The sequence below is a fragment of the Nesoenas mayeri genome (genome assembly GCF_963082525.1).
Source record: "Nesoenas mayeri genome assembly, chromosome: Z".
NCBI lineage: Eukaryota > Metazoa > Chordata > Aves > Columbiformes > Columbidae > Nesoenas > Nesoenas mayeri.
The window spans coordinates 52,748,360-52,769,316 of NC_137542.1; the positions used below are offsets into that span (position 1 = coordinate 52,748,360).

The window sequence follows — 20,957 nt, forward strand, 5'->3', positions numbered from 1 at the left end:
TTTGAATTTGGCTTAGGTACAAGACAAACCATAAAATATAAAGGTTAGGACCATTCTGAGCATCAGAGAACAGCTAGACCTGGGTTGGTTTGGGTTTTGTTTCTCTGTGGCTCATTACCAAATTGATGTAAACAGGCATATATTAAACAGAACCTTATTATGGGAGTTTACCTGATGTGTCTTTTGTTTTGACATACTCAAGATCTGAGAGCAATTTTACCTGTCATAACACCCTGCAGAGTAGATAGAAGCTGGAGTTTACAAATGAAACATTCATGTCTGCAGGTATTTAACTAGAGAGTCAGATCACCTTGTACAGCTTCAGTTGAAGCCTAGTGCTGTAGTATCCTGATAAACTAATTAAAGAGTAATGAGATTTAGTATCTAGTAGATTTTTTTGATCTCTAAAATGTATTCCTATTGTCTTCTGCAAATGCTTCTACTCAATTTCACTTCTAGGGCCTGAAGACTAGAGATGATAATCCAGTCTCTTGCACTGTCAGTATGCTCATTCTTAAGAAGCCATCCGACAGGAGAAAAAAATCCAAGTCCTAGGAAGGTGATGGGAGCAAAAGCAGGTCTGGGCTCAAACACGACTTAAAGACTTGAAGGTGGGGTGCACACTACAGAATCACAATGAACATCCACATTTAAAGAATAGAAGAAAAAGCTTTCTTCCTCAGGAAGTGGGGAAGGGGACTTAACAAATTCTGCTTTGAATACTTCCGTTATCTTAGCAGGAGAAACAAACAAACAAAAAAGAAACAGTGCTCTACGTAAAACTTCTTCTAGTTACAAGAAGTATACATCAGTATGTAGCAATTTCATGTATTATGTGTCTAAAGGTACTGTTAGATATCTAACATTTATCAGTCATTTCCCTGGACTACAGAGTTTCAAAAACCAAGCTGTGCATTTGCTGCATAAGACACCCAGGCACTTTTCAACTTTAGTGTTGACAATAAAGCTTGAAGGCCATTAAATTAAGATTTTGCTAATCTTCACTTGCAAAAGACAGAAGAAAACCTAAACCAAAGCCAAATCAAACAAAAAAAAAACAACAAAACCAACCAACCAAAGAAAACCTCTCCAAAACAAATGACTTTTCTTATACTGTCTCCTTAGTAAGATCAGTGTATTAAGCTGGAATACAAAGAGATACAGTAGATTCTGGACTGTTAAGATTCTGGATTGGTGCACTTCGGTGTTCCTGGAGGACTTCAGGCTTCACTGCACAATGCAGTATTCAAAATTCAATAGGAAGATGAATTGGAATAACCGTTCTTGTCTGTGATAGGAAAATAGCGACATCAGCAAAATGGTTGATTACACTGAAACTGGGTCAAAAACAATGCCTTAAACAAATGTTAGCCAGCATATAGGGCAGCTGGTTAAAACCAATACTATAATCATATGTGAGCAACACAAGGTAGTTTTATGTCTTCTTTTAGCCAGAATTGAGTGCATAGCACTTACACCATTCTTTAGATCTATGTGGAGAGAACTATCTCAATGGTTTCTTGTGTGACAGCTGGGATAAGGCTTCCAGTTGCATATGAAAAAGCCGTACCTTTGCCCATTTGTGAGAGTGTTCACCAATCATGTGTTGATATCCAAATTTGTAAGTAAAAGATACAGGAAAAATGAATAAATCAAAAGCCATAGACATAGAACCAAAGAGTCCAAACATAATATTTTGCATTGTTAAAATGAATAACTTAATGCCATGTAAGACAAACTGAGCTCAGGCTATATATTCAATGTTAAGCTGAGATGCTACCACATTTCCTAGTTTCACTTTTGAGGAACATCATAGAGAAACAACTGCAATTTCGGTCTTTTGGACTAAACCTTCCTCATATCCAACACAAAACCCAGTGCTTTTTATTCCATGGAATAATGACAATATTAATTTGGGCAAAAAGGAGATTATATAATATACCTTTATACAGAATAGTCTACGTTATAATCAAATGTTAAGTTTTATGTAACAGTGTTTGCTATTCAATTGACAAGCTTCTCTTGTATACAAAGAGAAAGAAAAAACCCTGGCTTCTACTGAGATAACTTGTAAATGGAAGGCTGGTAAGTTTAAACAAGATAGTGAATATAAAATTACCATCAAAGATAAACCATAATCTTCAAAGTTGCAGCTGATTTCAAACATTCCTTTTGATAGATTCCTAGTACAGCATTTTTTTTGGAAGTATGAACACTCCAAATCTCCTCTATTTATAGGGAAGTTTGTAACAGGTTCAATTGGAGACATCAAAAACATTTTAAATAGACATCACAAGATGCATCTGTAGTTTAAAGGTCAAATTTATTAGGAGATTAAGAGATGTATTATACATGGACTATAAATATAGCACAGCTGACTTTATTCACAGTCAGACAGCCAATGCCAACCTATTTTGTAGACACCCTTGTTCTCTTGTTCCAAGAAAAGTTTGCACCATAAGACTTGGATTTAGGTTTTGGAATCTTCTTCTCTTCAACATCATAGCTCCAGCCTGGAGGTTACAGGGGAAATGGTGGGGGGAGAAAAGAAACAAAGAGAATTCTAAATATTCTCAGCATAAAACAGAGAGCCAATGCAACTTAAACCTTTTAACTTTAATGTCTTTTTCTCCACATAGGCATCCACTAGTTTATTCCTTTGTAGTTAGCAGCAGAGAATACTAAAATGCCACAGATGTGACAAATGCCTGTTCTCTCAGTTGATAAGCCCTAACCATATTATGTACCTACATTTTCTTTATTCCTGCAAACTTGACAGTCATCAGTGAAAAAGCTCAACAGGGAATACTAACTGTCCTGCAAGTTCATGGCTCCACAACTCATCAGCATCACAGAAGCACAAAGGCTCTGTTTATGCCGGCACAGGAAATGAAAGTAAAGACAAAATAAAGGAAACATGGGAAAAAATAACATACAGAAGATCAATGCCAAAGCTTGGGAAAGAATGGAGACCATGGAAAGGTACAGAAAAAAGAAAGGCTAGGAGGGCCAAAGAAAGGAATAGCAAAGAAAAAACTCAGATTCTAATTCTAAAAATTTAGAAAGTAGTTTAATACTTAACATTTTCATAAGAACATAAAAAAATAAGAGTAAAAGAAAAGGGAATGAAGTGATAGAAGACAAGTAAATTATGTGATAGTTAAGCAAGAGAAATGCTAAAAATTGTCAGAAAAGAGGAGGTGGAGACATTAGTGTTTATGTAAATCAAAATGCAAATTGGTTGCAGCCTCCAGGTGTCTGGAAAGTTGCCAGGGCAGCACTCAGCATGCCAAAGTTTTGTCTCTTTAGCTGCAACATTTCACTCAAAGTTGAGGTACTTGAGTTGAAACTAGAAGTGGTTAAGTATGAAATTTTAACAGATACTAATAAGATGATACTTTTCTTCCATAGTTTTAAACCAAAAACTCGGTAAGTCCTTAAAGGTTTAATATATATCTAAATTTTTACACTTAAGATGCTCACAGAAAACACTCAAGATACATCTACGCATCAAAACAAGTTTTGTAAGATACACAATTTGTCATGTCACTGTGACTCAATTTTGTGTATTCACAAATGTCACACAAACATTTCCTTCATGTTTATTAGGCTGAACCAATATTGATTTCCAAGTTAACTATTCTCCACAAGAAATGCTGGAATAGAGGTTTTAAAAACATTATTTCCATCTGTGAGGGCACCGGCTTTTGCTTACTGTTCTGATTAAAAATACAAGCTTGAATAAACAACCAGAACTAGATCCAGACTTCGGTATTGCAACATTCAGCATTGTAACACCTAACTTTGAAGCACTTGGCTGCTGGGATGGAATCTACAGGCCCAAGTTTTGCTTTATTTTTTTATACACTAGACAGAGAGGAGCTGAGCACCTCCAAAAGAGATTCACAACTGCCAGTACAATGACTTGGCCTGCCATAGCCATCCAAAATAAAAAATTCAGTTATATCCAACTTTGGATTGTAAGAGGCCACTGTATGTCATAGTTTCACATTCCGGAATAGTCCCCTTGAGTTAGGCATCTTCAGTTGTTCATGATAGAGAGCAGAGGTCACCTTGTTACTCAAGATACATGTTTTTAAACAACTATCTCAGTGATGTCAGACAGGATAAAAAAAAAAATAAATTAGGTTGACAGGTTAAACTTCTAATTTCATCCTGTTACAAGTGTCTCCTCCTTACCTCGACTTCAGACCATCCTCAGCTGTCATATTTTACACAAATTACTCCTGTTACTGTATTGAGTGCTGTTATTCCTACACTAGAAAACATCAGATGGGGCAGGACGAAAGACAGCTTGCCTGAGGTTCCTGAAGTTCTTAGATGAGAAACAACTCTTAAGTTTCCCAATCCTATCAAAATACCTGCAATACCTAGGTTTTACAGAGATTAAACTTGAGGTTTTTAAGGAATCTTGTAATGGATTGGTTCACATTGGGAGGACAGAGAGGTAAATATTTGTGTTCCTAGACTTAGACATGTTTCAGTAACACCTCAGTTCAGAAGAAAAGTTCCATTGTAAATGAGTGCCTAAGTTTCTCATTTCTTTCTAAACACAGAACTCAATATTGTAAAATTTATAATTCCAGGTACATCTGATACAGAGGCTATTACTACAGAAAATACTACGCACATATCATGCGTATAAAACTGAACCACCGTAAATAAAAATGGAGTGAGAATTTAGGCAAGCCAGTATGTGTAGAAAAGTTTGGTACATCTCATTTATGGTAAAATTAAGGGTGCAAGCTAAGGAATACGGAAGTAATAATACTACTACTAAGTCACAGCCTTAGTTTAGTTGGTAGAATTTCTTTGTAGTTTTCCTGCACAACAGAGACTGATTACTAATTCAGTGAAGGCATAAACTTCCTGCCTCTAATGATTCAAGTATTTTACTTGAATCTGCATTTTGAAAAGACAAAATACAACACATCTGAGAAGACAATATAAGTAGCTCATAATTATAGTGATTTATAGGCTAGGATTAAGTTTTTTTTCTCTTATAGGCTGAATTTCACAAGAAATAGAAATAGCATGAACAATACAGAAGCATAAAGCAACACCAGATTCTCCTAAACTTCCTGTTTGTTCACAGAACATTACAAAATACTATTAATATTGCACATTAATTGGTATATCCAATGCAAATATGATGATCCTATTAATTTCTTGGTGAATACAATTTATTTTCAATTAAATTAAGACTATTAAGTTGAAAAAAGATCCATTCAAAGAGGAACAGAGGAATAAAAGACTACACTTTAACATCAAAACATGCAAATAAATTGAACATTAAATGGTTTAGCTTCTTAATTGTATAAGGTAATGGACCTATCCTGTTTTTTCAGGTATACAAGACAAGCCATCTACCAACTCTGCACAATTTGGTCTGATCAAGAACTTTACTCTCTATTTACCCCAGACCAAATCATGTTGAAAGCTGTAGACCACAGGGAAGACTTCTGAAGAAGCTTATACTCCATGTGCATTACTCCTGCTTTAACTCACTGCAATTAATCTTCCTCACATCCATGAGCACTAAGCATCAAGCCTAGCTCTTTAAGAAAAATTAAACTGATTTAAAAAAAAAGTAGCAAAAAAAATCATACCAACACATAAAAGGACTGCTGAATATTCAAAAAGCTGAGATTATGAGTACTGCTCGTGGTACCACAATTCTGTGAGAAAATACAAGCCTAAATAACCTCAGAAGTGTATAGATATAGTCTCTCTGATACATCATTACCATTGAAATATTAAGTAATGATACTGGGTTTTCTACCATCTCTTTTCTCAAATATGAACAAACATCACATGTAAGTGTTTAGGCTCCAGTATTGTACTTGGGAAGAGCTGAGATAACTTCCTCAGTCTATGACTTCTCTTTGGGTCTGTGGCAGGGAAGGTGCTTATCTCCTCTCTTTGATGACCAGCAACAGGACACAGAAAATGGAATGAAGCTGGATCAGGGAAAGTTCAGGTTGGACATTTGGAAGAGGTTCTTCACTGACAGAGTGGTCAGTCACTGGGACAAGCTCCCAGGGAAGCGGTCATGGCACAAAGCTTGTCCAAGTTCAAGGAGTATCTGGATGATGCTCTAGGTCACATGGTATAGTTTTTGGTGGTTCTGTGAGAAGCAGGGAGCTGGACTTGATATTTATGGGTACCTTACAACTCAAAATATTCTATGATTCTACAATAAATCCATTCTGCAACATGGCCAAAACTAAAGTCCAACATGCTTAATTCATAGTGACTTAATTTTAATTTTTCTGATTATCAAACATTTACAAGGATTCTGATTGTCTTTCTGCAACTAGAATTCAGATGCTCGTGTCAAGCCTTCAGGCAAAAATCCCACTGCCATGCTGCTCAGAACCGCAGCCTGGGATACTCTTAAAGCAAGGTATTAATTCTCCTCCAAGACCTGAGCAAGACTCCGTTCTCACTCAAAACACAGATACTTGCAAAAGCATTGCAAAAGTAATGTTAAGAGGCTGAAACACTTTTCCAGAAAGTGGAAGGTCTAAATTCAATGCCTTCAGCATACTCAGAAAAATCCCCTCCCTTCCCCTACTTTCTTCCTCCTCAAGTACAGCACTAGAGGTCTACCATTTCTGTGAAGCAGAGGGAAGGGACTTTATCCCGTACTTCTTCTGTTGCTAATGCTCTGAGATCAAGATTGCCTACAGAAACTGAATCCCTCATAGCTAATAGGTATAATACGTACCATTTTTTTCAGCAAAGGCAATGGCATCTTCTTTAGTAGAGAAAGTAAGAACCATGTTGGATAAAGGATCAGCTCTGTAAGAAATCAAATGACAAACAGAAAATGGTTATATCTGATCTCAAGTTCTATATTACACAACTTTTTGTAGTACACCACCTCGCAAGCCATTCAAAACCCCTTTATTTTTATTTATTTCCAGGATTAACACTTTCAGAAGAGTATAGTTCCACTCTTGCAAGCCTGTTAAACTTCCCTCCCAATTCCTTGCAGAAATTGATGTTTTAAGTTTTTTTGACAAACACATCTAACCACCTGCTGATGTTATAATAAGGGCTCTGAAACCATCTTTTTCATTTTTAAAGCTCTGTAGTCCATCTTTTTTGGAAGATTAGGAGGGTTAAGGCAATTTTAAACATTTTAAGGAGACAAGAAATCTGCAGAGCACTAGGGGAAATATAATCTTATACAGAAAAAAACAGAACATCAAACTGAACAAAGAAGGAATTAATCAGAGACTGAAAGTACATAAAAAACCCTCAAGAGTTCAGCTTTGGCTGAAGTTACAACAAGTAGATTGCAGGCCATCACTGAAAAGAAAGATCAGAAATGCAAACTGCTAGCTAACTAAATACAAAGTGTCTAGTTTTAGATGATCTGCTATTCCTTAACAGCATTTCTGAAAGGATTCAAACAGCAAAAATCTTTTTGAAACAAATTAAAATCTCAGCTAAAAAACAAAACTGCCTTATTTGTTGTTATAAAACCTCAATTTAAGAACAATGACAATGAAAAAACCCAGCATTTTAAAAATCAATCCACAAAGCTTTTAGAGAAATAAGATAGTGGCAGTAGAAACACAATGATTAGACAATGCTTCCCTGAGACAACACTGCACATGAGCCTGGGAGATAGCTGGGAAGACAAAACCAAATTGCAAAAAACGATTGAAGGAGCTGCTTCTCAATCGTTCTCTCTTCAAAGCTAGAGGAGTAAGTGAAGAGAAAAAGCAACTAAAGATACACTGAACTCTCTACAATAAAGGGCAAAGCCTGTGACTGGTGGAGAGGGAGGGGAAGAGGGGGAATCTAGCTTCCAGCAAAGACAAAAATGTAATTTTATCTGATGTACTCTTGGAAAATGGAGTTCACTATATATCTGATATAAAAAACAGGATAAAGGCAGGAATTACACTTTCACAAGCCACTAAGATGGGCTCTCTTAAAGACATTTAAAGATTTCTCTTATAAAGGTAGTATGGAGAATTAGGAACTAAGAATTAGTCCATGGTGTGATCAGTGGAGAATCAAGTGACCCAAATATACCACAATACTGCAACAGCTTTTGCTTATCATCCTTCTCTTCCACGACTAGAGCTGGAAAAATCTCAATGCTACCAAGTGGGAAACAAAGAAGTTTAAGTCTGAAACGTTGCGACGGGCCACTCCCTGCTCAGTCCTGCAAGTTTGGCAAAAACTTCACAGGACAGAGGCAGCCTGGAAATGAGGATTGTGAAGAAAAGACTTGTTCTGTTGTCATGTGGAATAATCTTTCATACAATTTAAATACAGCTTTTTTATTTCTTTCCATAAATGAGCTATCCCTGTGTTTAAGTTGGTGATAATCTTTGAGTAAGCTGGAGTTCAGGATGGCCAGCATGATGTTCTGGTTGTGTTGGCCACAGCACTGCTACAGGATTTCCTATGCCTGTCCTAAAATGTCTTACCAGTTCCTGCAAACTGGGATTCCACACTTCGTTGTCTTATGAGATCTTGTACAATGGAAACCATGCATTTCCCACATTGCTTTGTTTACACCTTTATATTAAAACATGCACTCAAGAACTATCCATAGGCATTCCTGTAAATCTCCCTATTAAAAAAAACCAACCATGGGTACATCTAAGTTAGATCTACAACTGGATAATTTTCACTTAAAAAAAAAAAAATAGTATTCATGAAATAACAAATGCAATAAAAAGAATCAAACAAGACTGTAAAATGACAGAAATATAGCAAAGGCCTACAGGTAAATATGTATATTGAGTTCAGTGGAAAAAGCATCTAATCCTTAGACCCTAAAGGGCTCTAATCCACTTATCCCATTACATTATTCAAAAGTAAACGAGAAAACTTCTAAGAACTGTTCTTTGCAGAAATTAAATCTGAAAAGAAGAAACACTTCTTTGCTATTTCTGGGTGTTGAATGGCAATTTGAAATTATCAGAATATTCACTAATAGATTTTGAGAGAATTTATTAAAAAAATTCACAAACTAGTTTAAAACCTTTGACTTAGCAGTGCCAATACTCACCACAGAATTTGCTGTTGACTTACCTGGAGCCTACATACATGCGAAATATCCCTTTCCCTACCCCAAAATAAAAATGCGTGCAGAGGTGGATTAATCCAAAACAGCCATTCCAGCTAAAATTCCCACAATAAACTCACTCGAGCACAATTTAACATACAGGTAAACCCTTAACACCATGGCTAATTTTTCTAGGTGGTTTATTTAGCACAAATGGTTGTGACTCTTAAAAAGGTTAAAAGCCATTGTTTTGGCTGAGATCATGCAAAATCCCACCCAGAAAATAATTGGTCTGGGGAGGTTAAAGTCAGCTGGAATGCAAGGGGGAATTAGAAGAAATGTTAAATTTGACCTGAACTAAAGCAGGTGTTACTGGCACCTGCTACAGTATTATGATCTGTGCAGTGGTATAAATAGACCATACACTGGTGGCAAGACACCTGGGGGGCACACAGACAGCAGGGAAAGGTGTATTGCTGGTCAACTGTGCATCATCTAATTAATTTAGGTACTGTGAAACAACCTGGTCACTACTTGCTAACTGCAGAAGGTACTTGCAGTAGTCAAGTCAATCAAGCCACACACGTCTTAATTTATGGAAATCTTACTCTCTGAAACAGTAATTTAAATATGCCCCATGATGTACTTAAGATGCAGCCACTGTTATACACTGGCTTTAAGTTTTAAAGCAGGTATTCTAACAGACTATTTTAATATAACTAACATTTTACCTCACATTTATTATTTTTTATCATCTAATGATAGCTGAACTTGGCTTCCATAATGCTTTGCAATACCAATACAACAGAGATGTTACAGGTTGTGAGCCTCCTTGATTTTTTATGGAAGGAAGATTTGATTTCCGAGTTATTTTGAAACAATGTTTCTGGACACATTTGTTTTATAAATAAATATAAGAAAAAAGAGATCATTCTGTGACCAGATTTAGAATGTTAAACTTAAAAATACATCCTCAAATTGCTTAAGGTTTTAGGGTTGTTTTTTTTTTTTTTAATGTAATTTCATGTTCTTTGATCATAAGTGCTAATATGATTGCAGCCAGACACTTTCAGTACACCTTGTATCCTTTTTGAAGCTTGAAAAATAATCTTTAGTGTTTGATTAGCGTAGAATAACTATCATTTTTGAATATATCTCAATCAAGACAGCTTCAAATCAAAACTACAGTATTGTTAGAACTGCTGGCATAGTCCTCACAGTTTATGGGAATTATAACCTTACTGTAAAATGTAGGTAGTATACTTATACAGTGAAAAAACAATCCAAAATTAGCTGCATCCAAGTAATAACTCCAAATTAGAGAATATTTAGCACATTTTTTCTGGATTTTGGCATATTTAAGAGTTTTTACTACTAATATTAGTAACATCGAAACAGTGAAATATTTTAAGTAGGTTTGTTGGGGCTTTTTAGATTAGTTATAGCTCCTCATTTCAGATCTTCAGAATATTTACAAAACTTTGAAAAGAAAAATACAGAAGGTAAATGTTGTTATTTTATGTTTAACCAAATCTAAAAGATGCAACTGAGAGCTGAGAAGGGTTTACTCCTCCAGGTAACTAATATCCTTCTTTTCCTGATGCTGCCATACAGTAACATCATCACAAATGTAATCCTTGAAACTTCTGGTTGGTAACACTTTTTCAAACTATTCTAGATGATGTTGCAAGCTAAAATCTGCTTTTAAACATAACAGATCATTAATCATACAACTAGCAAACCCAAATACTTACTATAAGTGCTGTTAAAACACAAGCAGATTTACTGGTAGAAAGGATATTTCAAACTTAAATTGACATGACTAGTAGTAGACAAATATAGAAGAAAAATACTTCCAAATTCAGTAACTACTCACGTAGATGCCCAGCCCATCAAAGGGTTCTCCCAGCGCTCCCTGTTATCAAATTCCATCTTCCATTTCTTTGTATTGTTAACTCCTGCCTGCATCGCATTACGTGCTGGAACAAAAATATGAACTTTTCTGGTTTTGATGTGCTCATCTGGAACACCAGTTAAAGCAGTGATATCCTAAGAAAAACACAATGGAACTTGTTAAAAAAGGGTTCACATAAAAGGCTTGTAAAATAATACTGCTTATGCTTTTCACATAATTTCATGCTTTATTTTTATTTTTCAAACTACAGAAAAAGAAAAAAATATGCAGTATGTTATGAGTCCAGTTGTATAAATGCGAAGCTGATACATGTTGGAACTGCTATCATCCTGCTTCCCCTGGCGGAATGACATTTTGCATGGATCTGTTACCTGAACCAGCTTGTCTCCCAGCCACACAACTGCTAGTGCCAGAGGAGGGACAGACGTCCCCTCCCACCCTCTCACCACAGCTGCAAAGTCAGGACTGCTCCAACTTGCACCAGCTACAGCAAATGTGGGAATTTATAAACTCTTCCTCCTTTAAAGAAAATACTAAAACACAGACTGAAACATCAACAAATCCCAAAATTTTACATTACCATTGGGAGCCTGAACTTAATATGAACAGGAGTATTCACTGAAATCTGAGTCAGCCAACCTTGTGCTGCAGGGTAAGTGCTTTCCCTTGGGCTTAAGACTGTATATAATTGAGACACACCAACATCCATGTGGACTCAAGAAGCTATGCTTAGCATGAACAAATAGGTAGGAGGTTATCTTTTGCACAATAATCTATTGATTGTGTGAGACTTCAGAGCAGCTACTAGAATTCAGGTCTCTCATTTCTCTGACCACTAGTTATTACACATAATTGACCCTCTCATCATGTTTCAAGCTACAAATATCAGCTTTTGATAGTAAATTCTTCTGATGATGTTCAAGATCAAGAGAGGAACATTTGATAATGCTAACATTCTTCAGTATTTTTGTGAAGGACAAAAGGATTCAGGAGATTCCAACCTTCAAAGAAAAAAAAAAGCCTTGTAACATTGTATATAGTCAGTAGTAGGATGCCCTCCTCTACTACAGTTTGGTTTGTGAGACCGCAACAAATAAACCTAAAAAAGTAAAAAGTGAAGGATCACAAAACCAGCCTAAAATACTAACTGACTATTAAAGAATAGGATGAGGATAAAAACTCACAAGAATCGCTATGAAAAATTACCCTCTGCAGCATCTGATATAATCAAAGTGATCTTTCTTGCTAAAAACTAAACAGTAATTACATAAAATTAACCTGTCAGTTCACCCTAGTAAAGAGTGACATCAAACATCAAATCCATCTCTAAGGATGCTAAACTACTCTTGTTCCTTACATACTTAAAAGGCCAGTGGGAGCTCCTTAATCACCCTCTCTGCCCTTCCTTCTCCTCCTCTCTCCAGGAACAAATAGAAAACTGGTAAAAGTCCAAAAAGTGCAGCAAAACTTTGGGCTACCACAGTCATCTCACCAGTACTGCCATGACTTGAACTAGAAGGCAAACAAATTTAAATAGAACACTGTGGCTTTATATGTCTGTAGCTACTAATTTTATTTTGTTTTGTGGCAAACTTAAAAGCTCTTAGTGCTGTCATCAAATCATCCTTTGAAAGGACACAAGTCTCATTTTTTGTTTTACTTCAAAAAATTAATTTTGTGAGATCATTCCCCCACAACTACACCAGGCGGCAAGTTTAAACCACTGGCTTTATTTGCAGTTACAACAGCAGGGGAAACAAACCATGCACACTGATTTTCCAACTTCTGAAATTTCTACCCAGACTGCCAAATGAAACTGTCAAAATATCTTAACAATTCCATTATAAATGATTTCATTAGGACCAAGTAAGGTTTATTTTTCATATGAGTCAGCAACGATATAAAAAAGAAACACCACCAGTCACTGGAATGTTGCAACATGTATGTAAAACACCACCTGACAGACTGGCATTTCTGACTAGTGAAGCTTAAACCACAGTTTTAGAAGGAAATAGCTTGAAGTTTTCTTATTTGAATTGGCAAAGTGCTTTGTTTAACAAAAAGTTTTTTTACCTGCAGTAAGTTTGGTGGGTGTTTCAGCTTGCCTGTTTATAGGAACAGGCTACTATATTAGTCCTAATTTCTGTATTTAAAAGACATGCCTATCGAGAAAATACAAGAACGTTCACAAAAGATGTGGTTTTTTTCCTGTGAAATAACCTGATACATACAAAAATTCTGGGTTTGTTATCATCAAATGCATCCAAATATGCAAGCTTCAAAATAGCTCAAAACTATATTTTACTTTTAAATTATTATTACTATTATTCTCAGCACCTCATACACCCATTATTAATCTTATGCTTCAGATTTAGTGTTTTTTTGAATTGTTTCAGAATTATCTAGGATTAAAATAAGATACTATGTTAAATAACACCACAGACACATTCAATTTCTTCTTTTGAAGCCTTCACACCAGAGAATCATAAAAATACTAGACATCAGTGCATGCAGAACACAATCTAAACAGAGTGTTAAAAATTAGCAAATGCTATCTTTATGAGATAACTATAGTAAAGAAATGCCTAGACTTGTTCATCTGGATGAAAATAAAACCAAAATCCCAGACAAACTGTAAGTTCCCTTCAAGCCATGTTTCTTTTGGCACTCGGTTGGCTCCAAATCAAAGTTATTTCACTAATAATATAGGATTCCTCCCCCAAAACATCTTTTCAAGGTTAAAACTAAAACCTGCCTACTTTATGAAACTAAAGTATCTAAATGGTGTTGCTCTTCGTATTTTGATTCATTATAGCTAAAGTTTCCATGCCTTCTGGGAATCTAGCAATTGTTTATTGATATCTTCCTCATTTTAAAGCTGGCAATTGAATAGACAGTTGTTAGGACAATGAGTTTCTGGTTTCTGAAGCCCACGTTGTCCTGACATAAAATCACTGGTTTTGCTTGCTGTAGACATGTAAGGTACTGTAGCATAGCTGAGCTGTTGCCAAAGATATGGAATAAAAAGGCTTGGCATCTATCACATACTTGACACCTAAAGAGCACAGAAGCTCTAAAATTCCTATTCCCCGTAGGCGCACTCTTAGTCTAGACAAACTGATTTCTCACACTTTTAAAATGCATTACAACACTCTATTGTGATCATTTCATCCACACAGCTCCAGCTAGTGACAGAAGAACCTGTCCTTTAAGCGACATTTCAATGGGCTAAAGCTCCCGCTCCAAGATGCCATTAAAACAATATAATACTTGAAAAGAACTATGCTGCACTGGGTTGAGCTCTTTACTGTGTCTTCAGTGCTTTGTTCTGAGTTCAAGTTCTCATTGAAACTACCTGTGAACCAACTTTCCAAAACAAAGATGTTTTTTGACAGCTAGTTTCACATTACTATCTCTCTTCTTTTTGAAGTGTTCCTTACTGAATTTTGCTATATTAGCATATTATTAGTGAGGTGTTCAGCATTCAAAATAATAAGGTGACAATATTGAAGACTTGAGATTTGAACTGCATAGGTTTGCTTTACTAAAAATTAATAACCCCGCTTCATGTTTTTAACACAGCCTATCATCTAAAAGGTGCATTCTGGCATTGTTTTTCTTAGTATAGATAGGTTTGGTGGGGTTTTTGTTTGTTTGTTTTTAATTTAAAAAGAATAAATTATTCATTTTGAGGCATTTCAGCTCTTCTAAGTATAAGCTAAGAGGGACAAAATTCACTTTATTTAAAACAGTAGAAATCACATAAAATTGCTTACAAATGAAGATGAGGTTTTGTCTTTATTATAACTTATGCCACTTAATAACACTTGTCCTGGCGGAAAGGCTGGTAAAGCTGTTCATGAAAGAGTGATAAGAAACAATAAATATGCTGTACAGCAGGGAGAAAAACTGGTTCACAGAGGCAGCATCAATTGAAGCAGGATTCGGCATGAAGATAACTTCTGAAAGAAATAAGAATTTCCTCAAGTACCCACTAAAAGCACGAATTCCGAAGAGGACAAGAAATTGAACTTTATAATTCAAGGGAAAGAGAGAAAAAGCTTGAAAATATCTCTGAAAACAAGTGTTTTTTAATAGATGGGTCAGGTGTACATAAAGGTATCACGTTTCTCCTATGACATTTCTTTCCATGCATAGACAAAAACTGTATACAATCACTATCAACTATCTACTGTTTAACACCCCCACCCTTTATTTTTTTAATAAGGGAAACAGGGAACAAGCAATGGGAAGTTGATGTCAAAACACAGAAAAACCTCCCAGCAAGCTTCCAGCAACCACCCAGGATTTTGAGTCTTGCTAGCCCCTCTCTTTTCAATACCAGAATTTCACACATTTCAATGACCATTATGACTTCAAAGAATCAAATTTTCATCATTGTCCGTCATCTGCCGGTTGATTTGTATAAAGGAGTTCTTCTGCATGCAATCCAGACAAAGGGCTCCTTACTTTCGTGGCTATATATCAAGTTTAAAAGTTCTGTTTGTGACAGTTGTGTCTGTGGTAAATTAGGGTAACACTGAAGGAGTGCAGCTGCTCTGCAGGAACCTCCTTTTTGGCATCATTTCACTTAAATAAAAACTGAATAATTAGCTTCTGCCTTTATTAAACCGCAAAAATGCCACTGGCCTTAGTAATTACTTCCGGTTGCCCCACCTACTTAACCTCAATAGTTTACACTTGTTAGAAAGGAGGGAAAGTAGAAGTTTTCTGTACTTTATAGGAGTTTACAATAGTTTGCTCTCTTCCCCACCCCCAACATGTTTTACCAGACTAAACGCATAAAGTTTTGCTATAAATTCATGTTGCAATACACTTTCTTTAGGAGCTGTTATATCAAAGCACAGAACATGTTGCATAATACCCACAAAATAGCTGCTGTGAAAAGGAGCTTTTTATTTAGTATACTCAGCTGCTTGGCCTGTAAGTCAGTATGAGAACATTTATGTTTCTACACTTCAATACAGTATTTTTCAAATAAATGTGAGAGAACAGAATCCACTATGCAAATTGTAACTGGAAAAATGGAGCAGAATGAACTAAACATGGTCAGACAACATTTATCTAACAGCTATAGACATAACAAGGGGCAAAAAGCATATCTGCCTTTAGGAAACTCTGTATCACAGAGAGTAGTTTTCTTTCAGGCTTCACCATCATTTTGCATTATCACAGTAATCTGTGAACAACATGGTGTTACTTGTAATATGTTCTCCCATCTAACCATCTTGCAAAATGATTAATATAGAAGTTGAGAAAATCGGTGATAAAGATCTGTATTTTAAAAAAGAAAACCTAATATTATACACACAAAACAGGATTCAATAATAATAATTGCATGAAAGCTTCTATTAAAAAAAAATCTCTTTCCATAGGCAGTGCTGCAGAAAACATGAAAGAGAAACTGGATATGGAGAAAGGATATGCTGAAAAGTGAGTCTAACAGAAGCAGAAGTTGTCACACTACTGGAATGAACGTAAGTACTTTATAGTCAACTGACTGCCATTATGCAAAGGAGGTGCCAGGATCCAGAACAGTTCAACATTTGCAAGTGCTGTAAGCCTCAGCAAACTGCTCACCAGCTTGTATTTCACAGCTGAAAAGATACTACTCTAACAGCTAGGAGGGCCAAGCATTCTCTGTTGTCACAAAACTTCCTTGAGAACTTCCCACTGCACAAAAGCTTACTCCACTTTCCCAATATTTTGCATGCCCAATATTATTCCATGCTGCTTGTATTAGATACTACAAACACAGTATTATGACAAATCCTACACACTTGAATTTATTCAAAGAGAATATGATGAAAGAGTAAACGGGAATACTCGACTGGACTTCTAAAAATCCTAAGTGCTCTCTATAAGCTGGAACACAACTTCACATTAGTAAGTAGAAAACTTACTCCTCACTAACTCTTCTTTCACATCTTAAAACACTTTTCTTACAGTCTGCATTACATTTGCAAAATTTGTATTCACATTCTTCTCCTACAATAATAGCAACTGAATTTATAAAAGTGATTAATGCTAAAACTTATGGAAAAGCTGCTGAGCCATAGTTTTGATAATTTAAACCATAATACTAAAAACAAAAATTCCCAGATTTTACACCTCTCAGTACCCCAACCAGCCTCAAAACAGAGAGGCATTTTGCTTGACAAACATGTTAAAAGTACCTACAATTCAGCCTGCATTCTTGATGGACAGGTAAACAACATTTTAGAAATTTAAAAATTAAGCATTCGAAACATGTTAGCCCCACTTTCAGCACAGACAGATATTTCATGCTCAGTTTAGTTTTCCTGCCAGGAAAGAATCAAAGAGCAAGACAACATGATTATTTAATTATTAATAATGTATTTTTTTCCTTAGTTTTGTAAATGTCTGGGTAAATATCATGAAATTAATGAGAAGGGGAATCCAGTATCTGGATTTAAAAAAAGATTGATGTTGCTACTAGTAGCCATGAGAGACTTCAACGTGGTCATTACATTCTTCAAACTAAGGAAATTATAAACAGCGTGCTTATCTTCAACAAGGTGGAAAAAAGACTGAATTACAACAGATCTTGTGAACTACTTTTTATTGTAACGCAGCAGGATTTAGAGAACATACTTTCTCGAACTCATTCAAAGCATATGTAAGCAAATCTTTTGCTTCCAAACACAAGTGGCTGGTGGATTTTTATTACATGCAAGGCATTTAAAAATATAGAGTTTTCTACTGCACACAACTTTCAAGTATTCTACAAGAATTTAACAATTCTCAGATTAAAAAACATGCAAAAAATTAAATAGTTAAGAATAAGAAAACAGCAAAGTTCTTAGGCCATAAACTTTCAAATAAAATCAGTCTTAGTTTAGCTGCATTTAGAAAAAGGATAACTGAACAACTGAAATAATCTGATTTCTCTTAGAATAATTTACAGTTATGGCAACATTCTACTGCTCTACTATCATAAGCAACTCTTCCTACAGATACTATTTCTCAGTTGGAGAACAAAAATAACAGGCAAGGAGGAGCTTTAAAGGAAAGAAGACAGAAGTATTACCAGCTAGATCCCACCTGGAATAGACAACATTGTATTGATTTCCCTCGTTAATTCAATTTCGCATATACTATTAAATAAATAGTATACTGCAGTTCACTTGTAGTTCAGTGATAGTACGTTCTTTCAGATAAAATTTATTCAGTTTGCTGGTTTGATTATTTATGCTATAGGCCCAGCATAAGTCACAATGAGCAGACTGGCTTGCAAAACTACACATAATATTTCAAGAATATCCTGGTGAATTATACACTAAAGATCACTCTTGAGCTTACAGTCCATAAACTGTAGTTTTGATCATGGACACCTAAAGCCCCAACCAGGAACTGAGGGTAGGTCTTTCATAACTTAAGTGAGAGCCAAAACACAGGTGACTCTTGCATAGTGGAGATAATTTCTGTATTTTTTGTGTGTTTCTGATGACATTTTAGTAAAGTTCTTATTTTTAACATTCAGTTACCTGTATCTATAGAATAAATCATAAGCATAAGACTTAAATGAATTTTATAAAGGTACTGTTTTCCAGGAATTCTGTCAGGAACAAGAAAATTAACAGTTCTGATCTGCTTTATGGCTGTTTGAAAAGCTTACAAAGCTTCCTTTAAAGTACTGATCAAGAAATTTTCCAAATACAGCCCAGCTAGAGTTCCCAAATACGGGCACCACTTCTTTCATCAATTTCATCACCTTCAGCCTTTGGAGGGGAAGCGGTCTCATCTGTGTTAAAAGTGTGTCCCAGTGCCTTTTCTCAGTTTTATGGCAAACTCCCTTACCAGTTCCAAGCTGCAGAAGACCCAAGGGAGGACGACATCCAGAACCTAGCAGTGAATTGGGACACTACTTACACAGAAGAAGTACAATTGCTGCTGTGAAGCAGGAGTACCTTGGCCAATTCATACCCTAATCTGGACAAAATCTGAGCTGTTGAGTTCAAATTTGGGTGTATGGCAAAGTCTTAAGACTTAATAACTACAGTAAGATTTCCTATAATGAAGCTGTAAGAAAGACGATCACTGCAGTACGCAAAACATCCTTTGTAGATTCAGTTTTAGCTAGCTAACAATCTCCCTGGGCTGGTGGCTAGACCAAAGCATACTTTTTAACAAATTTCATTATCATGCATTCTGTGTTCTTTTCCTTTCACTACCCAACTATCTCTAATGGTAGCAGTGGAACACCATTTAACTTTAAAGATTAAAATTTAACAAATTATTTAAGCTTTTTGTTTATTAAAAATATATTCATCAAAGGTGGGGGTGAAAAAAAAAAACCAAAAAGTAGTCTTTTAAAGTTTAACTTGACACTAGCACATGGTCCGCTACTAAGAACAATGAGAAAACCTGAGTTCATGTAAACCACTGCCTGCCTTCATTCTGATGCATGTTCTCTATTCTTTGTATCTCCTTTGGAAAGAAAGTGGTTTCTGTAACACATCTTTGCCACATCGTAACAAGTGGTGTGACACATAGGGGAGAAAATCAGAAGCAAATCCCCAATCAAGAAATGCAAATTTAGAGCAAAATCCCTGTTGGTACATGCTTTTTAGAAGAAAAGTTGTATTTAAGAAATTACAAGGAAGCCAGACCTGTTAAAAGCTGTCTCTTACCCTAATGCAAGATGTAATGCTTCTATGTAATATGCATGGACTTTAAAAGTTGAAAGCAAGTGCTAAATAGTGTACGTAATTTCCATACACAGCAGGTAGTGAAACAAGAAAAGAACTGACACAGTTACCCTCGTTAAAGAGATGCACAATAGAGAACTGTTCTGCAGCATTAGCATACCGAAGGTCTATGCATCAGGGATGTTGCGGCTATTAACAGCTTAAACGTCCACTGTATTTTGTTAATTAGTGCATACAGCTTTTAAGCTTTAACTGTGTTTTAGAAGGTTCTGTTCTAACAGTAATGCAGTCATTATTCCCTGGTGGGTATCGGAAGGGTTGATGGGACTTGAACTGTTTCAACATCATCAATAAAATACACAGCTTAATACCACTGGACAAAAACGCATTCTTTAAATTTACCTATAGGGTTAGTGAAAAGGGCAGCTTTCTACAGTCTCTTTCTAAAAAGCTGAATCATAACTAGAATATATCGGTGTTACTTCACAAACTGTTTTTAGCTTGTTCTATCTAGAAGTCTGTCTGTAACTCGTGCTTTGGCCTCTATATGCTTGGTCTTCAAGGTTATAGGATAGAAATCATAATATTCTACTTCATCATACAACAGAGAGAAATCCATCACCAATTAAATTCAGTAATTCAACTTGATACACTACATCTTTTCTTTCTGTTTCATATTACTGTTGGGAAAAAAAATTCAAAGTAGACTACAATGTACAATTATGTTTACTAAACAGTAATAAAAAACTAAGAACTTGTATGGGAAACAGACATAACAGAAAAAGATATTAAACTTCTGACTTATTAGAGAATGAGAATTAATTTACTCAAGAATGCTTTCAAATGGAGCAGACATGGAAACAAAAATGTGGTTCTAAGAAAATGCACCTAAGAAAAAGTACAAAGCAGAAAATAAAGAACAAAATACTAGTGCAGACTAGAATTTTAATCTTAGAAAAGCTTCTGGGTTAACATGCTACTCAGCAAAATCTTTAAAATATATGATTTATGATGATGATGATGTTGGTCTATGTAGAAAAATACGGTTATTTATTTTTATACATGAACACATGCACATCTATAAAATAAATCTGTAAGGAAAAACTATACACTTCTTCAGATGTTTGTAATCAGAATTATCATACCCTCATTTTTTAAAAAACTTTTGCAACATAATTATAAGATCTTTAAAAATACTGTATATGATATGTCTTATTAGCATTTTGTATAAATTATATACAGCTCAACTTCTAACTTGTTAACCCAGTTTTCAGGCTAACAGGTAAAACAA

At 35.5% G+C, this 20,957-nt stretch overlaps 1 protein-coding gene across 1 annotated transcript in view; it reads right to left on the reverse strand.

Moving 5' to 3' along the window:
• Positions 1–2,310: 2,310 nt before the first annotated feature.
• NDUFS4 (NADH:ubiquinone oxidoreductase subunit S4) overlaps positions 2,311–20,957 on the reverse strand; it is a 47,839-nt gene continuing 29,192 nt past the window's right edge. The window contains exons 3-5 of the mRNA XM_080362829.1: positions 10,935–11,107; positions 6,752–6,825; positions 2,311–2,513 (exon numbers count right to left, since the gene is read on the reverse strand). Coding sequence (XP_080218955.1) covers positions 2,410–2,513; positions 6,752–6,825; positions 10,935–11,107 — 351 coding nt within the window. The 3' untranslated portion in view covers positions 2,311–2,409. The remainder of the gene's footprint in view (positions 2,514–6,751; positions 6,826–10,934; positions 11,108–20,957) is intronic.